Source organism: Ammodytes marinus, assembly GCF_949987685.1.
Source record: "Ammodytes marinus genome assembly, chromosome: 8".
NCBI classification, from domain to species: Eukaryota; Metazoa; Chordata; class Actinopteri; order Uranoscopiformes; family Ammodytidae; genus Ammodytes; species Ammodytes marinus.
In genome coordinates, this window is record NC_137212.1 from 18,011,395 (window position 1) to 18,036,098 (window position 24,704).

The window sequence follows — 24,704 nt, forward strand, 5'->3', positions numbered from 1 at the left end:
TGAATGTAATACTTTTTTGTATCATGGTATAATTACATTGTCATGGTCATTGGTGTCTTTGACAACAGTAAAGTTCTGTTCTCAGGGGGTTTTGCATCTTAAATAGTAAGTATTTATTTGATAGACTATATCCACTTTTTTGGACTAAATTATAGGCCCAGTGGACATCTTTTAGGCCAAACGATAAAAAGACAGGTTTCTAATAGGCTAATAATCTAATAAACTAATCTCCTGATTATTCTGAAATATATTTATTCCTAGAGGGTTCCATGGCTGTGAAATAAACTTTACATATATACAATTAAACAGCAAAACATGAAAAACCACTAGCTGGGCTACTTAATGCTTTTATAAATTAAAGAAGGTGGGTGACTTCGGAGTCAGGACTTTATTTCTAAAAGACTAGCTCATTATGATTGCTGTAGGCCTACTCCGTTTCATGATTTTAGGCTGATGGGATGATAGTTTGCACGAGCAAAGTGTGTGCACTCCATTCACCGGTTTCATTAGATTCCTGTCGTGGAGGAGGTGCAGTCCAGTGCCAGGTTTTTCAGCGGCCTCTGTCTGTGTCTGGCAGCAGCGCAGCATGAAAGCAGTGGGAAACAGAAACACTATGGCTGCCACTCTGTCTCTCACTCAGGTAACACTGTCTTACAACTCTATTCTACCCGCAGCAAACATGTCGTGGCCTCCGTCGGCTCTGTCCGAAAGGCATTTGAACAGTGTCGGTGAGAGCGGGCAGGCGGAAACGCAAGCTTAACTCGGCCCCTCGCCCTTCTTTTGTGGAAGTTTAGCTCTGCTGTGACTGGGAAAAGTTTCTGCCTAATCTCTTTGGGGACTGCGTAAGGGCGTAGCTAGCTAGCCTGTCAGCTAACTGCTAGTTTGTGTGCAGTGTCCGGCTGTTTCAGAGCCGCTTTATCAAACTTGTGATAAGCCCTGCAACGTTACTTTGCGTCGTCTTGGCCGTGGAGTTGTCTATCATGTTTTGTGCTTCCTCGTTTTGCTGCAGGCTAGTTGGTCCTGTCCGGGAGACATGTTAATAATACGAGACACTCGTGTGGCTTTACTGTCATATTTTTGCTAATAGAGCCTCTGCTAACATTGTTTTGCCGCAAAATACTAAGCAAGTTATACATATTAAACGTTAAAGCTTATTGGTAATTTCCTTGCTGCTTATGAAGCTTGCTACGTGGTTAGACTGAAAATAAAGAAAAAAAAATCAACCACTTTATTGCTTTAATAAGGAGTAAACATGCTTCACTGACTGGCTGAGTGTTTCCCCCGATGACCTTTAGGAAAGGTGGACAACGTTAACTATTGGCGTGTTAGCTACTGTGTTTTTCTGTCAAATGTTGACAGGAAAAACAACTCCTAAATAGTGTTGTTGTGAAGTTGTTTTGCAATCATAAAGAGGAAGTGAACTTTTGGGGTAGCCTCTAGCCAGCACTGCTGTCACAAAATGTCAGCTAAATTAAATACTTTAAATTTGTGTGGACAAGTGCTTTTTTGCACAGTATATTAGTTATTTAGCAGGCAGCAGCTAGGTCCAATAAAGTAGGCTACAGTGTCAGTCAGAATACTTGTTACCTGAGTTACTGTTGCCTCTTCTAACAACAGACAGGACCTGCCATGCCATCATTATAATCTCTCAAAAACCATGTGTTGACGCCTATGTTGTGAGACTTAGTTGGCCATGCTTTCAGGCAGCACTGCTTGTTTTAAGTGTGCTGTCATTTTCACCACCGGATAATCTTTACTCTGACTGCCTGTTTGATGTTGACACTGGTTATTAATGTGTTTTATATTAGACATCATGGGTGGATTTATGGATGTTGACATTTCTGGAACATACTAGACTGGCCTGTCAACTCCTGCACTGTAAAGTATCTAGTATCTACTGCAGTTTTCTATGTGGTAGCTGGGGGGAATGATTGAGGGGTGTTTTTTCAATGCTCAATTAAAGAGTCACCAGTACAATAGCCACAGTGTTACAGCTGCCAACAGTTCCAGGCACACTATTGTGTGTCATAGAAAGGAAAAAAATTGCATTGGCCAGAGAAAGATAAGTGTGTGTGTTAACTGTTATCTAGCTCGCTGTAAATTAGCAGTTGACAAAGTTGGCGGGTAACTAGGCTATGTTGATGCAAGTCTCTAACAAGACTGACAAACTGACAGGTCTTTGCTGTACTCGTGTTTTTGTAGACAGCTATTAGAAGATGTTGTAGGCCTTTGGCTATGTTAGAGTTTGTTTCTCTGTGGAGGAACATCAAGACGGCTTTACCGGCAGGTTCAACAGCCCCAGTTAATTCACACTCCTATCCTAGTTCGCTGCACCTGCTGATTTAAAAGCACAAGAACCAATTGTCAGTTTCAGCTATATGGAGAAGCAAATGCTGATTATTTTCCTGCTCAGCCCCAGCAGTGGTCGTACTAACAGAGGAAAGGGCTGGTGTTTGGAGAGGATACAAACAAAGGCCAAATTAGCTGTTGTCTGTTGAGTGACGCCCTGTTTTAACTGTCTAAAGATGACCATTGGCAGCAGCCTTGGGAAGTGTAGCCTATATCCTGAAGTCCGACAGCCTGCAAGTCATTACCCTCTCTATGCAAGCAGTTCAGCGGAAACCTATTGTATCTGACTCGTAGAAAATTCTGACTAGTTTGGCCTAAGAGACATATACTCTACTTCTCTTGCCAGGAAGCACATTAGAGGAATGCCTCTCAAGTAATTGTTACTGGAATTATCTAGCAAGTGTCGAGTTCGATTAGATGATTTTGAAAAGAAATTGCTGGCAACTTTGATAATCGATTGTGTAAGTCATTTTTCGAGCAAAAATGAATGAATAGCTTGTGCCACTTTAGTAAATGTGACTATTTGCTGCTTTTCCATGCATTGTGCTATTGTGCAACCACTGTGTCATGTGTCCGATGAGAGCCCTTCTTTGGCACAGTGAACAAAATTACACGTTGCATTTATTCCTTTTGTCCAAACATTGTTTTGTTAACAGTGTCACTGTTCCCCCCCAGCATATGTTTTTTTCCCATTGACAAAATAATTAGCCTTTTTTACAGACAGGAAAATGAACGTTTGAACATATTGGTTATTGTCTGTGTGTATGCGTCCTCCATCTGTAATAGATCAGTCCCTTTCTTTTCTTTTTTGACAGCTGCCCTGGCTCAGTAAATGACACACTCGCTGTTGCCAGAAAACAACTGAATCTGAAATGAAATGAGAAAGTATAGTATAACTAGATTAGATTAAACTAAATGGATCAGATTATTTTCAGTGTCATTTTAGGGATTTTTTCAATTTCACGTCCGAGCAGACACACATGGGGTTCTTAGAGTTTTGAGAGGGGCTTCTACATGTGGTAAAAGTCAATGCTGGCTGGTGGATTCGGTCTGTAAACTTAAATTTGTATATTGCTTTTCTTCCATTACAGCTCTCAAGTGGCAATCCCATCTATGACAAATACTATCGGCAGGTAAGCAAATGTATTAATTTTTTTATATGGTGTATTGGGATTTAGCCATGGTCTCTTTGTAAAATACATAACTTGGTATGTGTGGACCGTGTAACGTACCTGTATATCATTAAGTATGGAGCCCAATACTCTTCTCTGATATAGCAAATGTATGAAGATGTGCTGTAGATTTCTCTGGGTTAGGGATGTCGGTGGGGGAAAAAACATGGAGGGAGAAATCTTGGATGCACCAACCCTTGAAACAGTCAATTCGCTTTAGCTGCTTCAGTAAAGTGTTGCAGTATAAGCAGTAATCTCTATTCTCTCCTGTCCGTCTCTGTGTGGAGGAAGTATCTCTATGAATTAATAATGTTCCTGTTTGCCCAACATGTTGGGAGCTCGCTGTGTGAGCCTCGTGATAGACTTAACAGATCCAATATCAAGCTAATAGAATGATCAGAAAATAGCTTTGCTTTATTTTCAGTATTGATTGTAGAGACTCCTCTATCCCACAGATCAGTTCTCTCAGTTTTAATTTATTTTTATTTGCTTTTCACTGCATGCACACACAGCTCCATTGTCTTTCTCAGTTTGCATTAATAAGGAAGTGTTATTGGTGTTTCGGAGATGGTATTAAAAGCTATACTGTGTGTGTGTGTGTGTGTGTGTGTGTGTGTGTGTGTAGGTTGATCCGACAGGTAGCGGGCGGGTGGCAGCGGCAGATGCAGCTCTCTTCCTGAAGAGGTCGGGCTTGGCTGACTTGGTCCTTGGGAAGGTGAGCAAAGACTCTAGTCAGTGCAGCAGCATTACCTCGCTGTTGTTGATTATGTTGATAATAATGGATCTAAATGTTTGTCTCCATAGATCTGGGACTTGGCAGACTCTGAACGGAAAGGTTCTCTTAACAAGCAGGTATGAGTGCACCGCATTATAATGGATGTGTATGTTGTATGTGCATTAAGGGCATAATTTGATCGCTGGATTTATTTCACGTGCCATTTCCCTGTTCCTCTCAGCAATTCTTCATAGCATTGCGGCTGGTGGCCTGTGCTCAAAATGGCCTGGAGGTGGCACACAAGTGCCTTAATGTGGCTGTTCCTCCTCCCAAATTTGTAAGTCTGCAATTGTGCCCTTCAACACAAGCTCTAACCATAATTTACTTACTTTATTAGTCAGAGGTGTTTCTATCTTGACCGACAGCTTCAATTCTGTTCCACTTTATTTTTAATTTTAGTGCCATAGCAGTAAATCATGTTATTTTATGTATTTCTAATGAAAAAATTAATTTTATAGCACATTTTTAGAAGAGCCTTAGAATAACTGTATTTTGTTTATGTCCAGCATGACACAAGCAGCCCACTGTTATCAGGAGGAGTGGCTGTTGACATGCCCTGGGTCGTCAAGGTGAGGCACTTCAAATTTGCTATGTTTTTGTCTTAATGTAACATAGTATTTGTAATTTGCCTTTTTATATTTTAGTCTTGTCCATAAGAAAACAAAGACAGAGAAAAGAGAGTAATTCCTTTATTATTGTATTGCATTTATCAAAGTCTTGTAAGATATGTTGTTAAATAAATGAAGTCAGCTCAAAAATGTCACTCATGCATCTTTAAAGGCAAGTGTGCTGCTTGACACACTGAAAGAGAGCAATGTCTCCATTGTTTGTTGAACGTCATCATTCTTAAACAAACAGAGCCTTATACAGTATGTCCTTTTATCAGAGTATTTATAGTATTTGCTTCAGGAACACATTAAGCTTGAATCATCTGCTTTAAATCTTTGTACGTCTTTGTTTGTTCCCTTTTTTCACGCAGCCTGAGGAGAAGATGAAGTTTGACTCCATCTTTGAAAGTCTGGGGCCAGTAGGAGGGATACTAACAGGGGACAAGGTCAAGCCTGTCCTGCTTAACTCCAAACTGCCTGTGGACATCCTCGGCAGGGTATGCTCTCCAGACAGGACACTTGACAAAGTGATATAAAAATAATTATGTGTGCATAGTAACAAAACCAAGAAGAGAAATCCTATGCCTTGAAATAAGAAGTGAAGAGTTACCAATATTGTGCAGGCTTTAAAAAACAAACAAATAGCTCATTCAGAGAACCCTTATAAAAACAAAAAGTCACAAGTAATAAACTGTTTCATGAGAATGTATGTAGCAAAGTTTCCAAAAAAATATCTAACAGCCTAAATGGTAACAAATGAAACCTTACAGTGCGGAAAATAGAGAAAAAAGGATGTGAAATCAAAAATCAGTTGGGTAGAAAATGTACTTGGAAAGGAAGTGAGAGTCAGGGCCTTCAGGGACATGTACCAGTGTTTCCCCTACCATTTTCTACCACGGAGCGACGTCGACCCAAACCGTCTTAAATGTCACAAAATAATCCGCCATTTTTAAACGCACCTACCCTGCTGCTAGGCTGCTAGTTATTCAGGTCAACACAAACATCCGCAAGAGACCTGAATGAGTGGATCTCAATAAATGGACTAGATGTGTCTGACTTCACATAGGCCTACCAGGTGGCAGTGAAAATCTTCCAAAAACCCAGGAAGCTCCACTGTAGTGACAGAAGTTGCACACTGTACTGGAAAAGTGCTCAATACAGCCTGTCCTATTTCAGATAGGTTACATTTTGTCTTAAAAAATTAAATGATGTAAAGAAAAAGCACCTTTAGAACAGATTGTTGTAAAATAAAAAAAATGCATGTTAAAAGAAAATCCCCCCCAGAAACACATTTGGGCTATAAAAAAATAAGGTAAAAAATGTGACAACCGAAAGCCTAGGGGAAACACTTTGTATCATACAGTTCTGAAATGATGTGTGCTTAACAAAAATGTCTGTGTGTCTTGAAGGTGTGGGAGCTCAGTGACCTCGACAGGGATGGCATGTTGGACAAAGACGAGTTTTCTGTGGTAAGAAATGTGTTAATTTCACAGATACCAAGAAACCACATAGGTCACACTTAAAGTCTGCAGTTAGTTTTAGTTTAGTTTGTATTCATCACAGTACTGTTTCCGTCAGTATATTACAGCGTTGATCTTCCAGGCATCTTAATCATAGTAAGGTTTCATATTCAAAAAGGTGTTTTCCCCCTAGCCTGAATATTTTTCTCTCTAAGAATAGATTTGAAAATGTTCTGCACCCAATTATTATGTTTTTTGTGTGTGTATATGTGTGCTCTTTTGTTATATTTACAGTCTTGGACACTATTACAGGCCATGAAAATCTCTCAAATGAATGGAGTAAAATTCCAGACTGGTGAAAGAAGTGTGCCGACTGAATAACTACAGGATGGTTTATCGGTAATTGCCTTTTTTATTATTGATTTGTGTTGCCCTTTCCCCCCCTCAGGCCATGTATCTGGTGTACAGAGCATTGGAGGGGGAGCCTGTTCCCATGTCCCTACCACCTCCCCTGGTTCCGCCCTCCAAGAGGAAAAAACCCTCGGTGCCTCCAGTGATGCCCCTGTTACCCTCACCCCCCTCGGTCAAAGACAGTCGCTCCTCCCACACTGGCTCTAAGACCATGCCCCACCCTCCTAAACCCGCCCCAGCCCCAGCTCCTGCTCCAGCTCCTGCTCCTGCCCCAACACCAGCAGCTACCCCTGTGAGTACCGGACCCGTCTCTCCTGCTGCATGCATTACCTTTGAAAAGCTCCTGGAGGTTTTTATTTTATTTTATTTACTATACCACATAGCTGCAACAACAAACGTTTAAAATGATTTCAAACTGGCTAAGTCAGTGTGTTTTTCAAAAAAACAAGGCGAGAGGGAGCGTGAAGGGACCGGTAAGTTAAGTTAGGGGCAAGTATTGCGTAAAATGCGTTTCGGTTGTATGCATCCATAGTGCTAGTTAAAGGTCTTGTTGTGTTGCCTGTGCAGTGGGTGGTGTCTCCGGCGGACAAATTAAAGTATGATGAGCTGTTCAACAAGACAGACGGTGACATGGATGGCCTTGTGTCTGGACCTGAAGTGAGAGACATCTTCCTCAAGACTGGGCTGCCTTCTGCTACACTCGCACGTATCTGGTAAGTAGGAACAGCAAGCCCCACCTTTCTGTATCTCCACCTGCACACTGGGCTCATGCTGTAAAAAACCACACACACACACCTTGTAGCTATTTTCTTTTAGCATTTTCCCTTGTTCTTTATAAACTTGTATATTCTTTAGTGAAGTGAAGTCCGTTTATCGATATATATTTGCCAGACAATCTAGACATTTTGCTTCAAAGGGCTTTATAATCCTAAAGTCATATTCTTCCAGGGTTAATAACAGCAGTTTTCATGGTACTGTGGTGCGTGCTGAAACATCTGACCTGGTCAATATCGCATCATATGGATTTTTATTTTTCCACGGGGCAGATTAGCCTCTGTCCTTTTGTGACTTTCCTGTGTACTGGCCCAACCACTGAACATGATGATCAATCAAAAATAGTTTTTGCCCGAGGTGTAAATCATAACTGTCTTATGTAACCCATGTCTCTGTGTTCCCAGGGAGCTTTGTGACATCGGAGACATCGGGAAGCTGACCAGAGAACAGTTTGCCCTGGCGCTTCATCTAATCAATCAGAAGCTTACTAAAGGCCTGGACCCTCCGCAGAGTCTTTCCCCAGAGATGATCCCTCCATCTGACAAACAGAACATCAAACAGGTGAGCCACTCTGAGCATATTAGTAATAATAATTAGGACTGTCTGGATACTTTTTGTTTTTCGCACTCAACATGAATGGAGATTCAGAAAATGAGCCAAATAATGTAATAAAGGGGAAATCTGGTTTATGGTGATGGAGCACGACTACTTGTTCATATTATGTATAGTTGTATAAACAGGAAGATAGTTTTTTGCTTTATTGGACAGTTTGGAGAGACAGATTTGAATTATCCCCGTCTCAATGATCACTTCTTCCCCACTACAATATGTGGTGGTGTATTTACCTGCACACTCCTCCTCTCTCTGGCTGTATTTTACATGGTTGCATTTCTTAGTATTGTTTTGTAAACAGAAGATTCATGTAAAAGCTCCACCCAAGCTTCTCCCTGCAACTTTGCGGGGCCCTGCACGCCCTCCTTGGGTCTGTTGCTCATTTATTTGTGGGATTGGATGTAATTCTTAGCTAAGGGTGTATGTTAATCACTGTTATGGTGATTTACCTTCAGTTGTCAATTTGAATTCTCTTTAATCCTCTGCCTTGCTTCCTCTCCAGAACAACTTGGCTAACCTGGCTGCTGACTTCTCTGCCATCAAGGAGCTGGATTCGCTCAGTAACGAAATTGTCGAACTACAAAAGTAAGCATTTGTTCTCATAATAAATAATTAAATGTTTTATTTACATATACAATAAGTACACAACATAATGCACTTAATGATAGTTTAGGTACTCTTCAAGATATCCCAAATGAAATATTAAATAAGTATATGAATGACAGTGTTTCCCCTATCAATTATTATTATTTATTTATTTTTTGCTCCATATAACAACAGAAATCATCTATTTACGGTCTCTTCTCAAATAGAAAAAGGTGCTATTTTATTTAATAAACAAAACACTTTTTTATTTTTTTTAATGTATGTGCAGATAGTGTCTACTACTGCATTGCTTTGCTCTCTCCTCTTCTGTTTTGTGAAGGGCGGGGATACACTGCCGACACGCACGCACAGGCGCACCGGTGCTCACATACCCACAGTCCTAGACACAGAGAAGAAACTTCATGCGCAAGAAAGTCCAAAAGTGAACAAGTAAATTATAAATTGAGCAACGTCAATCCCAACCGGCTGAAAAGCAGCGGAAATATCTGCATTTCTTAAAAGAATACAAGAGGAATCTAGCATCAGTGACGAGGATGCTAACGTTAGCTCTGCTGCTAGTCTGTTGCTACTTGCTAGACATCAGCCTGCATGTAGATCTCAATAAATGGACCAGAGGTGTCTGACCTTACATAACAGGAGGTGGTGGAAACTGCTTAAAAGTAGGCCACTGTAAAAGTTTTCAAAACAGCCTGTCCATGAATTGCTGTTATTTCACTGCATTTTATAGTATACACGTTATGTAGACTCGACTGTTACTCACAAAGTAAAGCACAAATCTGAAGTGTTTCTTTTGTGCCTTTTTTATGATCAGTGATAGCTGCTGGGATAGCATGCACATTTCTGTGTTATGATTTTAACACAAGATATTACACATCCCTTTCTCCTCATCCATTTCATTTCCTTATTTGGCTGGGTGGATGAAGGAGTGAAGACGACCAACACACTTGACAGTGCAGATGATGGATGTTGTCGGGTTGCTCATCATCACTTGTCCCTCCTCCCCTTTTTTTCCTCCCTCTATCCTCAAAGCAGCCATCTGCTTCTCACTCCTCATCTCCCACACATTCACTCATCCCTCATCCGCGTCCCTAAGGTCTCACGCACACTCCACATTTCTCATCATATCATATCACTACACACACACACACACACACACACACACACACACACACACACACACACACATCCCCCTGCTGTAGCGGCAGACATTTAGGTCGCTCTCTCTGTACTGTGGAGTTGTGATTTCCGGACATCATGGTTGTTCAGGGAGATGAGATGGTGGCGGGTCAGGGTAGAGAAGGCTCAGCGGAGAGCTGGCTGGGTTTGGGTGGGCTTGGACTACCGGCTCTATCCTTGGTGTCTAAATACTCCTGTCTCTTGTGCTGGACCCCCAGGGAGAAGAGCACTGTTGAAGAGGAGATCAAGGAGAAGGAGGAGGCCATCAGACAACGCAGTAATGAAGTGCAGGTAAGGACTGTCTCTTATATGTCTCTATCCAGAGTACAGTGGACTTGGAGGGAAAGAGGGATAATTACAGGAGACTGCTTCTTTAATAGGTGGACCGGTGCTGGAACATAGCTAGTGTACGTGTATGAGCATGTGTGTATTTCCATTATCCACTCCATAAATAATCCAAGTCAGACAAAGCAGACAAAAAAAAGACGTTGGTGCAAAATCTGTTTTTTGCTTTTGTTAAAACGAACATACCAGAGGAGAATATCAATAATCCATTTGGCAGGCAGTCTTAGATATTTGTCTAGAATGTTTCCCAGAGAGGGAGAGGCTGGTGTCCTTGTGTAGGCGTGTCTGTCTGCTCTGAGCCTTAGAGATGGGCTCTATTATGGGAGCGGATGGCTTAAAGGGCTAGTCTGCGCCGCTTTCAGGACTTCAATCTGATGTCTGAGTTTGAGGGTGGTTTTCAACACTGATGTAGATGAATTTCTGCTGCTCAAGTGCTTTCAGCTATTAATACTGTTATGCGTTTTCTAAATATATCTAAAGACATCACATATTTTCCTGATCTGTGTTGCTTGGTCTGAGAAATACTGCAGGAGAGTCTTAGTCCAGGCAGAGGCTGCTGAAAATGTATTTGTGGCAGTGGGCCACATGATGGCGGGGAACTCTTAAATCCATCACCTGAAATGTGACTGCAAAATGGCGTTGAATTCACAAGCTTTATTCTGAATAGGGAGGTGATTCTCCAGTGATAACAATTTGTACTTGAAAAGCACCATCTTTGGAAGACCTTTTAGATCAATACGACTTCTCTGCTGCCAGAGACCTTTGTTTTAACACTGTTTTGAGTGTAAAGCATCCCCCCAACCCCCAATGAAACAAATGTGCCTGGTCCAGAATCCAACCAGGGAGATTGTAAGGATTTGGTATTCACCTGACATAAGAGTGCTAGATTAAAAGAATGCCCACACACCTCGTTTAATTGCGAATGAACACAAAAACACATTCTCATTTCCCCCTCATGTCTCCTCTCTGGCCTGATCTCTGCAGGACTTACAGGATGAAGTGGCGAAGGAGAGTGAAGAACTGCAGCGGCTGCAGACACAGCGTCAGAGGGTCCAGGATGCCTTGGACGAGTTGGACCAACAGAAGGGCTCCCTGGAGGAACAGCTGTCGCAAATTCGCCTGCAGACCAGCCAAGAGACCCAACTGGTAGGCAGTGGTAGAACGTTTTTTTTATCACAACAAAATTCTTCATTCATGTCAGTACTGGAAAGCTTATGTCACAACAAAAACTGACCCCTTATCTTAGCACATCATAACACATGAATTGATAATGCATGCATTGCAGTCAAATGACTCCATTCTCCCGAGTGATACCAGCGGATTGGTAATGGTTACGTCACAGATTTCGTCACTGCAGTCGGAGCATGAGGAGCAGGAGCAGAGGATCAGTCAGTATGAAGAGGAGCTGGTCCAGGCCAGAGAGGAGCTGCTGGCTCTGCAGGAGGAGAGCAGGACACTGCAGGAGAAGGTTCAGGCTGCTCAGGAGCAGCTCACGCCTCTACAAGAGTCTGTCAGAGACTCCTTCACACAAGTCTCACAGGTCGGTTCTGTTTGAATCTGTCCATCGTGCTCATCAGGATCCCTTTTTCTCTCGGCAGTAAATTAATTAAACTTTATTTTTATTTATACTCGAGGGATCTTGGGGGGGGGGGGGGGGTGACCCTCATTTTGAGTCAAACAAAACAATGCTTAGTAAAAAACAACAAAGATTAGTATAAACAAAGGGATGTCCCACAACAAGCTGATAAAAGAAAAAAGAGACAACTGTTAGAAGATAAACAAATTTCAACTAAAAATGTAAATGTTGTTAAATAAAATGCTTGCATATTACAAATAAGCCAATATGAATATAAAAGGGAGACTGATACTGAATGACTGCAATTAAGTGGGTGAAAGTACAATATAGTTATTCAAAATAGTTGCAGGTAGAGTTTGTCAGATTTAAGATAACATGTCTAAATTAAAGGGTATGAAGGTATTGATTTTAATTTGGTGCTGTAATTTCTTATAAAATAGGAGCTACTATCACCTACTATTCATGTTGATCTTTACACATATCTGCTCTCTTAGGTTCAGCAGAAACTGAACGACCTACAGGTGGAGGAGAGGTCCGTCACTGCCCAGCTCAGCTGGAAGAGAGCCCTGGAGGATAGCTCTCCTGTCATGGTAAATGGCTCAGCAGGCCCCACAGCAGGGCTGCACCAGGGGGACCCCTTCCAGCTGGACCTCTTCCAGGAGGACCAGCCCAAAGAGCTTAAGGAGGAAGAACCAGCTGCTGACGGCAATCAGCAGAAAGAACTTTCAGATCAAAAAGAGAAAGGAGGAGTGAATGAGAAGGAAGAGGAAGACAAGAAGGAGGAAGAGACTCCAGAGGAGGAAAAACCTGATGCATTTGTTGATCTCTATACTAGTCTAGCCTCTTCTGAGATATTCAATAATGTGTCGGCTCTTGTGAAGCCACAGGAGAACACGGTAAGAGTAATAAATATACTTGTCTTTGTTGTCCATCCTTTAACAGATGTAAACCATAATGCCTACAAAATCAGTATGTACTACAACTGTACAGTGCTCTTGTTTTTCCTTTGTATTGGGAAAACCTCACACTTGCACAGTATTAGGATTGTATTATTTCTTAGCATTTACCTGGCCCAGCAGACTTAATTTAGCTTATAAGTAGACTCGATTAGAAGCAAACAATTATCATACCAAACGTAAAATATAATGTATGCATTTCTCAAATAATGTCTCTGTAAGTTACACTACTCATTGCTTTGTGGTCCTCTCATGTCTCCAGGAACACAGTAGCCCCACGCCAGACGTCTCCTCTGAGGTCATAGATGATGCAGAGGAATTGCCGACAGAGAACCCACTGAAGGTAAACACCCTCATTTACAGAGCCCCCGCAAAACAAAAAGACAGAAAATGTGTCTTGGAAAGTCTGACCTTGTATTAAAATAATATAAAAGCATTAGGATCCAACCCTATATTTAGATGTAATTAATGAATCATAATATGCAGCATGAACACAATCTCCACATCATAACCTTGCAATGTTCTTAACAGGTGTCAGAGCCAGAGCCAGAGAGCAAAGAGGAGCCAGCAGAGTCCCCAGAAACCAACATGACCTCATCGCCGCCTGAAGTCGGCCCTCGTTCCATGCTGCCTCCACAGACCAGCCCTCCCTCCCTGCCTGACATGGACTTCTTCCAATCGGACCCCTTTACTGACCGTGAGTCCCCCAATACATCTAAAGATTCATTATTCAAGAGCTTACAAATGAAATGGTTACATACTTAGAGAGGTGTGCCACCTTTGCAAAAAAAGGTCAACCTTCTCCTTTGACTTGATTAGTTTTATAGTTTGAATTGTTTTTTCAGGATGAGCATTTGGTTAATCGCCAAGTCAGTTTACGCATACAAGGAAATTGCTTTGGTATGTTGGTGCACAGAGCTGTACAGTTGTGGAGGAATGACCAGATTGATCGAAAATGAGTCAGATTGACGATATTTTAACCTTTTTTATAGACGATCCATTCAAGGATCCATTTGGAAAAGCAGATGTTGCAGGTATGTTCTCTTATTTTAAATCCCCATTTGAAAACGATAAACTCATCTCATTCACATAAAACAAATATGGAAAAAATGGCTCAATATGTATCGATGTCAATGTCTGTGCATCACTATGTATCTGTTACGTCTGGTGAATCAGATCCGTTCGGAGGGGATCCGTTCAAAGGGTCGGACCCCTTTGCTGCAGACAGTTTCTTCGTGCAGACTTCCGGCCCCACCTTTTCCTCAGAGGACCCCTTCGCTGCCTCTGCTGACCCGTTTGGTACCACTGCTGGCGTGCCGGAGGCCGACCTATTTGCAGCCAAGCTGAACGACGCAGTGGCTGCACCAGCTGCAACAGGTCCAGACCCCTTCGCCTCCAAAGCCACTAATCCAGCTGTAGCCGATCCATTCAGCTCCACGGTGAACAATATGGCCGACTCTGACCCATTCGGAGGCCAGATGAACGCCACTGGGGAGGCGGATCCATTTGGTTCTCAGGACGGAGGGGCGGATCCCTTCAGCTCCTCTCTTCCCAGCTCTGATCTAGCCGTGGTGAGTAAGCCCGCTGTTAAAACCTTGTAACAATTTATTGGCGATTCCCAATATGATTAAAAAAGATCACTGTGTATTATGCAGTTTTTTTTTTTTTTTTTTTTTTTACATCAGTAATATCAGTACTTCAGTTACATCATTCAATTGTAAATTATAAGGGAAAGGAGAAAGTTATTCAGAGAAAAATAAAGGAGAAAAATAATGAAATTTGAAATTAGTTTGTTAATGATATTCTGGTTTTAGAAAGACACTGCAGCAACCAATGACCCGTTCGCCCCAGGTGGTACGACAGTGAGTGCCAGCACAGATCCAGGTAAGACTTGTGGCATAGTGCCATCCTCTGGGGAAGAGATTCCATTGCAGCTATGATTGAGATTGAATATATTATGGAGTACACAATCTATGTACACTGTTCCCAAATTTCTTATGCTGGTGTGTTTCAGATCCATTTGCCGCTGTGTTTGGTAATGAATCATTTGGAGGGGGCTTTGCAGATTTCAGTGCCTTGACAAAGGTAATCAAGTGTTGTTGTTCATGTCCTGTCTATCAAGTCTTAAAAGACAAGAATGTCTTGAATGTGTTTTTTGGGGGGGAAACAGCTGGAGTGCTTTAATGTGATTTGCCCCCTGTGGAGGAACTGGACACTGGAAATAAAAGTGTGTTCAATAAATGTTGCCTTTTTATATATTGATTAATGATGCCATAAATTTGCACTAAAAGTTTTAGTTTTTGTTGGCAAATACTGCATGTAATTGATTTGACGTGAACCTTTTGTTTCAGTCAAATGGTGCTGACCAGTTTGGCATCAACAATAAGAACCTGTTCCAGGAAGATGGCCAGTCTGCCGGTCCCGATGTGCCCCCAGCCCTGCCCCCAAAAACGGGTACGCCAACTAGACCACCTCCACCACCTCCAGGTCAGTACTTGCACTAACTAAGTACTAACTCCCTAAGGAAAGGGGACAATTGTTAAATTGTAGCGCTGTTATCAGACATTTAAGATGGTATTACTAGTACTACTCGTCACTTAAATGTCCCCTCATTACCAACCTTACTTAGCACTCCCTCCACCTGTGATAAGCACACACTCGGATACCCCTGAGTACCTGGCAGTTATAATCAGGGTCAATCAGAGCAGACTCAGGTTTTTGGAAGTGTGGCTTAAAGAGCCAGGCTCTAAAAGGGAGCGTTTCAGATGAGGGCTGAAAAGAGGAGATTAAGCAATGGCACTGTGGGAAATATAAAGGTTTTTTTGGACACTACACCATTAAAACAGTTTCTAGAAGAAACCCAAATTACAATTTTGAACCTGAAAAGTAGCATAATACACTGCCTGGCCATAAAAAACGGCAGACACTTTAATATTTTGTAGGACCACCTTTAGCTTTTATTACGGCACGTATTCGCTTTGGCATGATTTTGATAATCTTTTTTGGCACATAAAGTTGCTAAACCTAAACCTTACCAACTGAAGCAACCCCAGAACTTGGTGTACATGGCCCCCACAGACTTGTACAGTAGTCCCTAGGCATGATGGGTGCATCTATTCATCCCCCTCTCTTCTTACCCTGATGCGCCTATCACTTTGGAACAGGGTCATTCTTGTCTCATCAGACCGCACAACCTTTTCCATTGCTCCAGAGTCCATTCTGGGTGCTCCCTGGCAAATTAAAGCATTTATTCCTGATAAGCCCCACTGATAAGTGGTCATCTTTAGGCTACACAGCTGTATAGTCCAATCCCTTGAGTTCTCTTCGCATTGTGCATGTGGAAATGCTTGTACTTCCACTATTGAACATAGCTGTTAGTTCTAATGTTAATTTTTTACGATTTGATTTCACCAAACGTTTAAGTGATCTCCTATCATGATCATTCAAGACTTTTTTTCCGACCACATTTCTTTCTTGAAGGTGATGGTTCACCTCTATCCTTCCAGGTTTTATAATGCGTTGGACACTTCTTAACCCGATTTTAGTAGTTTCAGCAATCTCCATAGTCGTTTTCCTCGTTTGATGCTATAATTTCACTCTTCTGAAACGGTCATCTTTTTCACAACCACAGGATATGGCTTCTGACATGATTGTTTAACCCATTGATGACTATTGCAATCTAGGATGCAAGTCCTTAATGCCTGAGGGTTTTCTGAAAAAATAGTACGAATTGTCAAGTCTACCAAAACCTTAATATCTAAGCCTGTGTAGCACATAGAAACATGAAATAAAATACATTTAAAAGTTAAGGTTCACAGGTTTTATTTAAACATGCTCCCTTAGCGCTTACAAACCAACAAATATTTCAAAAAATCGTCAAAATTAGATGAATTAGAAAATTATTAAATATTGTTAATAAATAGATGCAATGTGTTGTGTGATTTTCGTCAGTAGTCTATAGTAGACCTTGATTCTGCGCACCAAACGCCACTAACTGTTCTGTCGCCGACATAGCTGGCGTATTTTTTTTATTATTTTGTTTTATTTTTTTATTTTTTTATTTTTTTGATTGACGTGATTTTCGGCAAACCACACAACTTTTGGGTGGTCACGTGGTCTTAAAAAAATCAACAAAACCCACCTCATGTGTATTTGAACCAATGACAGTGCATTCTATGCTGGGAATGCCATGAAAATTAGATAAAGTAATAATGCTGCGCGACGCAGCATCAGGCAGGAGAGCCAATGTGGCATTGCGCAGCAGCCGTCATCAATGGGTTAAGAAATAAGAAGCTATTCACTGCATCAGTCAGGGTTTAAATTGCCAACTGAAACACTAATCGCTGCAGCTTTCATCCAATGTAGGACTCTTACCTATTTGCTTATTTAAATCCAGTTGGTGACTTTAAAAAAATAAAATAATTGTTGCCTTTTTAAAATGAAAAAATACCCATTTTTAGTAGTATTATATCCCATGTTTAAAGTCTGCTAGTTCATGCATGGTGTAATGTCCATACTACAACAGGATAACTTATTTTGTTTATTGTGTCTATTGCATTGACACTTGTACACATTGTCTTTTCCGGCTGTGCCTTGTTATCAGGTAAGAGATCGTCCATCTCCAGAACAGAATCCTCCGAGTCGGTCCAGCGGCGAGGTCACTTCCTCCCACAGCCCTCGGGAGACTTCTCTTCCTCCTCCTCCTCCTCCTCCCTGCCTGCCAAGGATCCTTTAGCTGACCCCTTCGCCCCCTCCTCCCCTCCACGGCACAGCGCACGGGAAGCTGACCGATTTGCCAGCTTTGACAAAGTGAGCACCTCGCCCTCTCCCTCATCTTCACCTGACTCTCAATAGTCTCACGCCCTCTCTTCACTTTTTTTTCTTTTCTTCTCCCCTGCTAGTACATTACATTTAGTTGTTTTAATGAAGTCACAAACCACCGAGCAAATCAGGCCAGCTTTATTAAATCGCTCCATCCACTGCCATTTTTTTTAAAGTGGGGAAAAAAAGAAGAGAACTAATGGGCTTCTATTAAGTGTCACACAGTAAGTAGCACAGGGTCTAGATGATGCTACACGTGTTTTATCCTAGGTTTTTCTTGGGCTAAACTGACATTAAGCTAATACATTTAAGTTTGTTTTTCTTGTATCCCATCTGCTGCTGGTGTATATTTTAGCTCGTTCCAACAAATTCCCTTGCCATGTAAAGACTTTTTATTCTTGTAATTATTTTTTGTTACTGAGTAATATTGGAATTGCACATAATTTAAGCCTTATAAATGAAGTTGCACTGTACCTTTTTTGTTATGAGGAAATGTACAGAAATGTCATAACGACTGACGAAATGACTGCAACATTTTTGTAGACACAATTTGTGACAGACCCAAGTTTTGTCACAAATGAATTGATGAAACACATCCTACTCTTAGAGATCAAGTCCCCCCATAATGGTTGGCAGTGAATGGAGAGGTGAGAGGCTGCTTGTATTTGGCTTTTGTTAGCCATCCCAGTGCTGCACACTGACTTTACAGCCTGTGTGCGTGTGCACATTTCATTCTCAAATTAGAAAAAAATATATTTTACATTTATATATTTCCATTGGTGCAAAGTTCTTACTCTGGGTGTGACCATTTGACTGGGCATCTGATTGAGTATTTCACTGAGTATGCCCAAATTTGTTATAGAAAATCACATCACTGTGACAAAGGAGATACAGCATAGTGCCTGCTGAATCAACCTATGAACTTGAATGGTCAGGTAACCAGGGTTTTACAAACTAATACATTCTTATCACAAGTAAGAGCCATGTTGCTATGATACATTAGTATGCTATAACACAAGAATAATAAGAGAATCATTTTTTTATTCCCCTTCATTATTAAAACATATGCAAATGGTCATATATCTAACTTTTAAATAAAAAAATAAGTAATTTTATAATTGTTGTTGTAAAACAGGGGAATTTTACTCTACCTAAATCAGGAAAAATTTGGCAGCTCTTCACTTTCGTAATACTCCATAGAAATGTGCTGTCACACTGTGAATTTGGGATGGATGACTTACAAAGAGACAGAGCTGATTCTAGTGCCTTTCCCTTCACATGACTTCACCCGCATGTCCCTTTCGAAACCCCCACCTGCACGAACTAACCGTGTGTTTGATTGGCCGACTCTCATTCACTCATACCACTGCCTTCGCCATTCCTCCAATCTGTTTTGTTTTTTCCCCTTTTAAACATGTCACTATTTATTTATCCATTCATCAATCTGTTGATCCATCTCTCCATCCCTTCAGTTCACTCAGCCCCTTTTCTGCTCAGCAGTGTGTTTTAGAGAAACGGTGATTGTGTGTGTGTGTCTGTGTCTTTACACCTCTGTCAAAAAAGTTGAATAAAGAGTTGAATCAAGGGCACCATCTCTGGCTTCTATGTGCATCCATTACACCACTATCTGCAAATGCCTGAGCTTTTAAAGGACCATACCAAGCTTTGTGACTATTCTTTAAATTGCCTCTGACATTTTCCAAAGAATGCTTTAAAGTTACAACCAAACTTACTTTTTGTTTGTCAGTTCTGTAATTTCTGCATTGTTGTGCCATTGTAAGCAATGCATGCTCTTACTTGTGAGTATTGCACAATAATAGCATAACTTGTTATTGCTAGCGTACGGCCATGCAACATGCATAGACACCAGTATGATCCAGATGGGTTTTATGACCGGATTCCATTAAATCACATTAGTCACTGAAGGTGAAAACAAAAATGACCTCATGTGTGAAGGGGTTTCTTTAAAGGTGGAATCAGTGATTCTAGAAAATGCTTGGTTTCAAAGTCACTTTCTATCAAAATCAGTGAACATCTCCTCCCAATCCTCTACGTGTGTGTGTGTGTGTGTGTGTGTGTGTGTGTGTGTGTGTGTGTGTGTGTGTGTGTGTGTGTGTGTGTGTGTGTGTGTGTGTGTGTGTGTGTGTGTGTGTGTGTGTGTGTGTGTGTGTGTGTGTGTGTGTGTGTGTGTGTGTGTGTGTGTGTGTGTGTGTGTGTGTGTGTGTGTGTGTGTGTGTGTGTGTGTGTGTGTGTGTGTGTGTGTGTGTGTGCTGAAAAGAAATTCAGTGTTAATACAAAACCTAGGCTCTATGGTGGGGCCCCTTTGTTTGAATGTCCTTTGTTTATCCTTGCTAGTTTACAGAGCCTATGCTGTGTATTAACACCAGATTCTTGTTCAGTGCACAGACATTACAAAGGCAGCGGATCGTGAGGAGATATTTAGTGATTTCGACAAAGTACATTTTGACAACAAGCATTCTCCAGAATTCTCACTGACTCCACCTTATAAGTTGAGCAATAAAACATAATTTCTCCTGCTAAGTACTTTATTGATGTCTGATTTCATTTCAAAGCAGTAGTGGGAAGTATCACCTTCAAGTAACAAATGCATGTCTCTACTAAACCCGTGACATGTTTCTCACGTGTTCTCGATGTGTGTGTTCTGCGCCGAAAAATCATCACCATATCGCCTCTTAAATAACTGCTAGTGAACGCCGACATCACTTTCCTTTTGCATGGGTGGATACTCACTGGATGACCTGTGGCGCTTCTGTCTGTTGTTTTTTGAGAGCACGTCTGCTCTGTAGCGACGAACCGACTTTTGAAAGTCCCCCCCTCGTCCTTTTGACGTTTTGTTGTCGTAGACTCACAACATTTTATTTTGGCCTACTTGATTTTCTCTCTTTATAATCCCATTTTGGTTCCAACACCTGTCGTGACCACATTCCTCCACAACATCTGTCCACAAAAACTGTCATTCACAAAATGTGGAAGTTTTAAATGCCTATGTGTTTTTTTTTTTTTTTATATTATCACCTGATTAAAAAACTAAAATATCAATTGTGCTGTGCAGCCTTGTACACATCTTGGCAAGATAAAATTATTCTCTTTGAGATATAGCGTCTTGTCTGTGCGTGTGTCTTCCTTTCCTCACATTTCTTTGCATGTGTTCTCCCCCCCCCCCCCCCCCCGCCCCTTCTACATGCTTGTGTGTGTCTTCCCATGGAGCAGTATCCGACCGAGGATGACATGATGGAGTGGGCAAAGCGCGAGAGTGAGCGAGAGGAGAAGGAGCGACTCGCCAGGCTCACCCAGCAGGAACAAGAGGACCTAGAGTTGGCCATCGCACTCAGCAAGTCTGAACTCTCCTGAGGTGCTCCTTTTCCCCCTTCTCTCCCCCCTCCCCTTCCACCTCCTCTTCCCTCTCTCTCTCCCTCTTCTGGCCTGGCCCAGTTCGGCACGGCACAGCACAAGCCCGGCCCAGCCCAGAAAAGCACCAAAGCAAAAGTGGGGGACTGTATAGGACTTCAGCAGCAACCCACTTGAACCCATGAAGAGACTTTCTTTAGAACAAAACCAGCTGTTCAATGCCGCCCCCCGTTATCCCCCCACACTGTGTTGTTGTTCACTGGCCCCTGCACTTTTTCCCCCATTCTGTCGCTCTTGTGGCTTCGTTTGGAGGAGAGAGGGACCAAGGTGGAGCTGTTGAGAAGTTCTGAAGAATGGATTATTTGAAAAAATGAAATGCAGTGAACATGGATTCTGAGATGTGTCAAGATTGTCATCCTCTGTTGATTTAGTTCAACAAACTGGCTCTACAAAAGGCCACACGAACTCTCTCCAGAATGTAATTTATTTAAAACAAGCAAAACTAGGTAGTCCTGTCTTTATCCACTAACAGTACTCGCTAAACTTTATCCAACTTCAGCTCAGCAACTGGCTTCTGTAGTTTAATGCAGAATATAATGAGATCTTTAACAAGTATATAAAAAGACTTACTAATTTTGTTAAGTCCCCAAATCCCCCAAATTTCCTTCCAAATGTTAATTTTCTGATACTGAATTGCAAACTGTTTCCAGAAAAGCAGGCTGGGGAAAAAGGTGTGTATATGGTAATTTTAAGAGTGTAAGTCAGTCCTTTTGACCATGTCCTTTTCCAGTCCTGTATGATGGCAGAGAGCCTATGAGATTTTTGAAAAAATATCTATTTTTTTTGTTCAAGGATAGAGGTGACAGAACTGGAAATAAGCAGTCCTTTGATATGTGAAGTGCATGTGCAGATTTATACTAAAAATAGGAAACAAATCCACCACAGCTACTACATTGGCTCCTAGATACTTTAATGTATTTTAAATATCAGTAGTGCATTGCCTTGCCCATGCAGCGCCTGCGCCTGTACTGTCTATATTATGAAGTTTTGTTTCTGGGAGGTATGGAGAGGAATGAAACTACTTCCATTAAATGCAATGATTTATGTGTTGATTTATATACTATCTATGGTTGATTAGCATTACATTTCAGGGCACACTACAAGGGATTGCACAAAACGAACACAGTCGACATCTGTTATTTACATAATGTATAGCTCTAAATAAAATAAAAAAATCACCAGAATACCAATGATCTTTTGTAAGTATTACACATTTTATTGAGGTTGCCTGAGATTAAAGAATTACATTTTTTTTTTTTTTTTGCTGAAATGTGAAAACAAAAACACAAGTTCAAAAGGAGAAACTCTGTTGGAAAAAGATCAACTTCCCCAAACGTTCAATATCCATTTCACAAATATTACACCGGGTCCCATTTCAAAGTGTGCAACTAATCATTTTTCTTTTCGTTAGCATTTGTAGCCAACAAAATGTTTTCCATGACACGCTTCTTCTCCAGAGAGACCAACTGGATTTTTCAAAGTCTTACACAAAGTCAAAGTTGATTAGAATATCTGTGTTATGGTGGTGCAGTTTGTCTCCTGTCTGTGGGGGGGATTTACCTTGCAACAAAATAAAAAAAACTGCTGGCGGCGTGAGGAATCAAAGCTCCCACAGCCCTACTTATGGGTCATTTTGTGTTTCTCCCCCCTCCCCCCCCCAAAAAAAAGAGCGACTCCTCAACACTGTGATAGACGGCTTGGTTGTAGAGCCGGAGGCATTTTGTTTTTTATTTACTTTGCTAATTTCTGACCAAATAATCCATAACATTTTAGTCTCTCTCTCTCTCTCTCTCTCTCTCTCTCTCTCTCTCTCTCTCTCCTCGTTAAGACTTTTTGCATCCTCATAGTTTCCTCTCCCTGAGTGTAATCCACTTCCTACTGGTGCTCCTCTCATATTACAGTTTATTATTGTACATACAAAATAAGTCGTATTCTTGTGTGTTCTTCATCTTCACAGCTGACTGCATGGTTTTTCGCTACAGCTTCATTCGTTATGGTTTAAAGGCCACCAGACACATTACTGTCATTTGTACCGACTCCGTTAATTTCACAGATCAACAACCACTTATTTAGGCTTACAATACCCATAGAGGCTTTTTTAAAGACTCGAGCTAATTGTATTTTGTATTTTCTAACATGTAAGAAACAAATCCTTATTGTGAGTTTTGGCCAGATTGTGTAATGCATTTAATTGAACCAGAATAAATATTAAACGTGTAGTTTTGCAATTCCTTCTCTGTGTTCTTACTGGGATCAAATCATCTTACTGTCTGGAGCAACTAGTGGTGGAAGAAGTATTAGATCACTTCATTTCTTGAGTAAAACCATCAACACTTCATTTTAAAAAAAAACATTAATATCTGTAATTCAGTTAAAGAAGTTGTAGAAAGTACTGAAGAACATTTACTCTAGCCCTGTAGTTCAATAAATGTACAGTATGAGGCATTGTACTTCATGCCATCTTCATGCCACCTCAGAGCCATCACATCTCAGAGCCATCACAATATAAAAAAACTCAGATTAGCTCAAAGTTGACCATGAAGCAATAATATGCTTACACATAATTATTCACCTGTTCAAATAATCCAATAACACACAATCTAACACCAGGGTCCAAAGGAAATTTTGAAGATAATGTTAATCCTTTATTTTTTCATTCAAATGTTGCATGGTATGCCTATAACCTCTGAAAAAAGTATACTTGCCCATACAAGTAAAATTATTCATTTTGTAGAATGGCCCTATTCAGAATTGTATTTTATTTGCATTTTATTATGGGATAATAATTGTGGCAATAAATGCATTCATGTTCAAGCAGCATTTATGTTGTTGATCTGTCTACTCTAGCATCCTGTCTGAGATTTGTATCTTAAATCTTGGCATGTAGTGTAGGTAAAAGTACAATATTTTCCTCTGAAATGTAGTAGAAAGGGAAAGTAGCAGGAACGTACCTCAGAATTGTAGCCTACTTTAATATGGTAATTTAGTAAATGTACAGATGTGCATATGTTTTTCTCTCACAAAGTAATTAGAAACAACAGCACACTATCAGGAAATTGCAAAAATGTTGTCAGGCTTATATGTTTCTATAATACGTTTCATAATAAAGCATACACTATTACATATGGACTAGATGCATTTTCTATTGATTTTAAAAGGTCATTTTGGACACTGGATACAAGTTAAAGTAAAATATAAAATTAAACAGTTTAAAACGTGTCGTTTAAACTATGGGTATGTGTTTATATCATAACACACTTTGAATTCAGCATTTGTGTGTTTTATTTGTTATTGAAACTTAATTCATACATTTATTTTTTATATAGCCTATGTATTTTATTATTATTATTATTATTATTATTATTATTATTATTATTATTATTATTATTATTATTATTATTATTATTATTATTATTATTATTATTATTATTATTATTATTATTATTATTATCGTGAAGATTATTATAATTATTTTAACGTGGTGGGGTTGAGTGAGACAGAATATGTAACTGATCGTGTAATCTTGTCCCAATGTGGAGTTTTAGCTTTAGGACCATGAAGGCAGCACCTGCAGCGAGCTGCCACATAGCAGAACATTTGCTGATTTGCATATGAAAGTCATTATTATTGTGAT

The 24,704-nt window shown here is 40.6% G+C and overlaps 1 protein-coding gene across 2 annotated transcripts; it reads left to right on the forward strand.

The window, feature by feature from the left end:
- Positions 1-543: 543 nt before the first annotated feature.
- eps15 (epidermal growth factor receptor pathway substrate 15) lies at positions 544-23,282 on the forward strand. 2 transcript variants are annotated; one of them, XM_080032649.1, is made up of 25 exons: positions 544-640; positions 3,441-3,482; positions 4,147-4,236; positions 4,326-4,373; positions 4,478-4,573; positions 4,803-4,865; positions 5,276-5,401; positions 6,314-6,373; positions 6,813-7,067; positions 7,343-7,488; positions 7,954-8,110; positions 8,664-8,746; positions 10,162-10,234; positions 11,273-11,434; positions 11,574-11,828; positions 12,359-12,760; positions 13,083-13,163; positions 13,352-13,517; positions 13,813-13,854; positions 13,997-14,391; positions 14,635-14,704; positions 14,835-14,905; positions 15,172-15,307; positions 17,424-17,629; positions 20,873-23,282. In XM_080032649.1, exons 1-25 carry the CDS (start codon positions 587-589, stop codon positions 21,011-21,013), a joined length of 3,420 nt encoding a protein of 1,139 aa, XP_079888775.1. In that variant the 5' UTR covers positions 544-586; the 3' UTR covers positions 21,014-23,282. The 2 variants fall into 2 exon arrangements, with proteins under 2 accessions (XP_079888775.1, XP_079888776.1); XM_080032650.1 differs by having other exon boundaries at positions 548-640; positions 11,631-11,828.
- Positions 23,283-24,704: the final 1,422 nt, after the last annotated feature.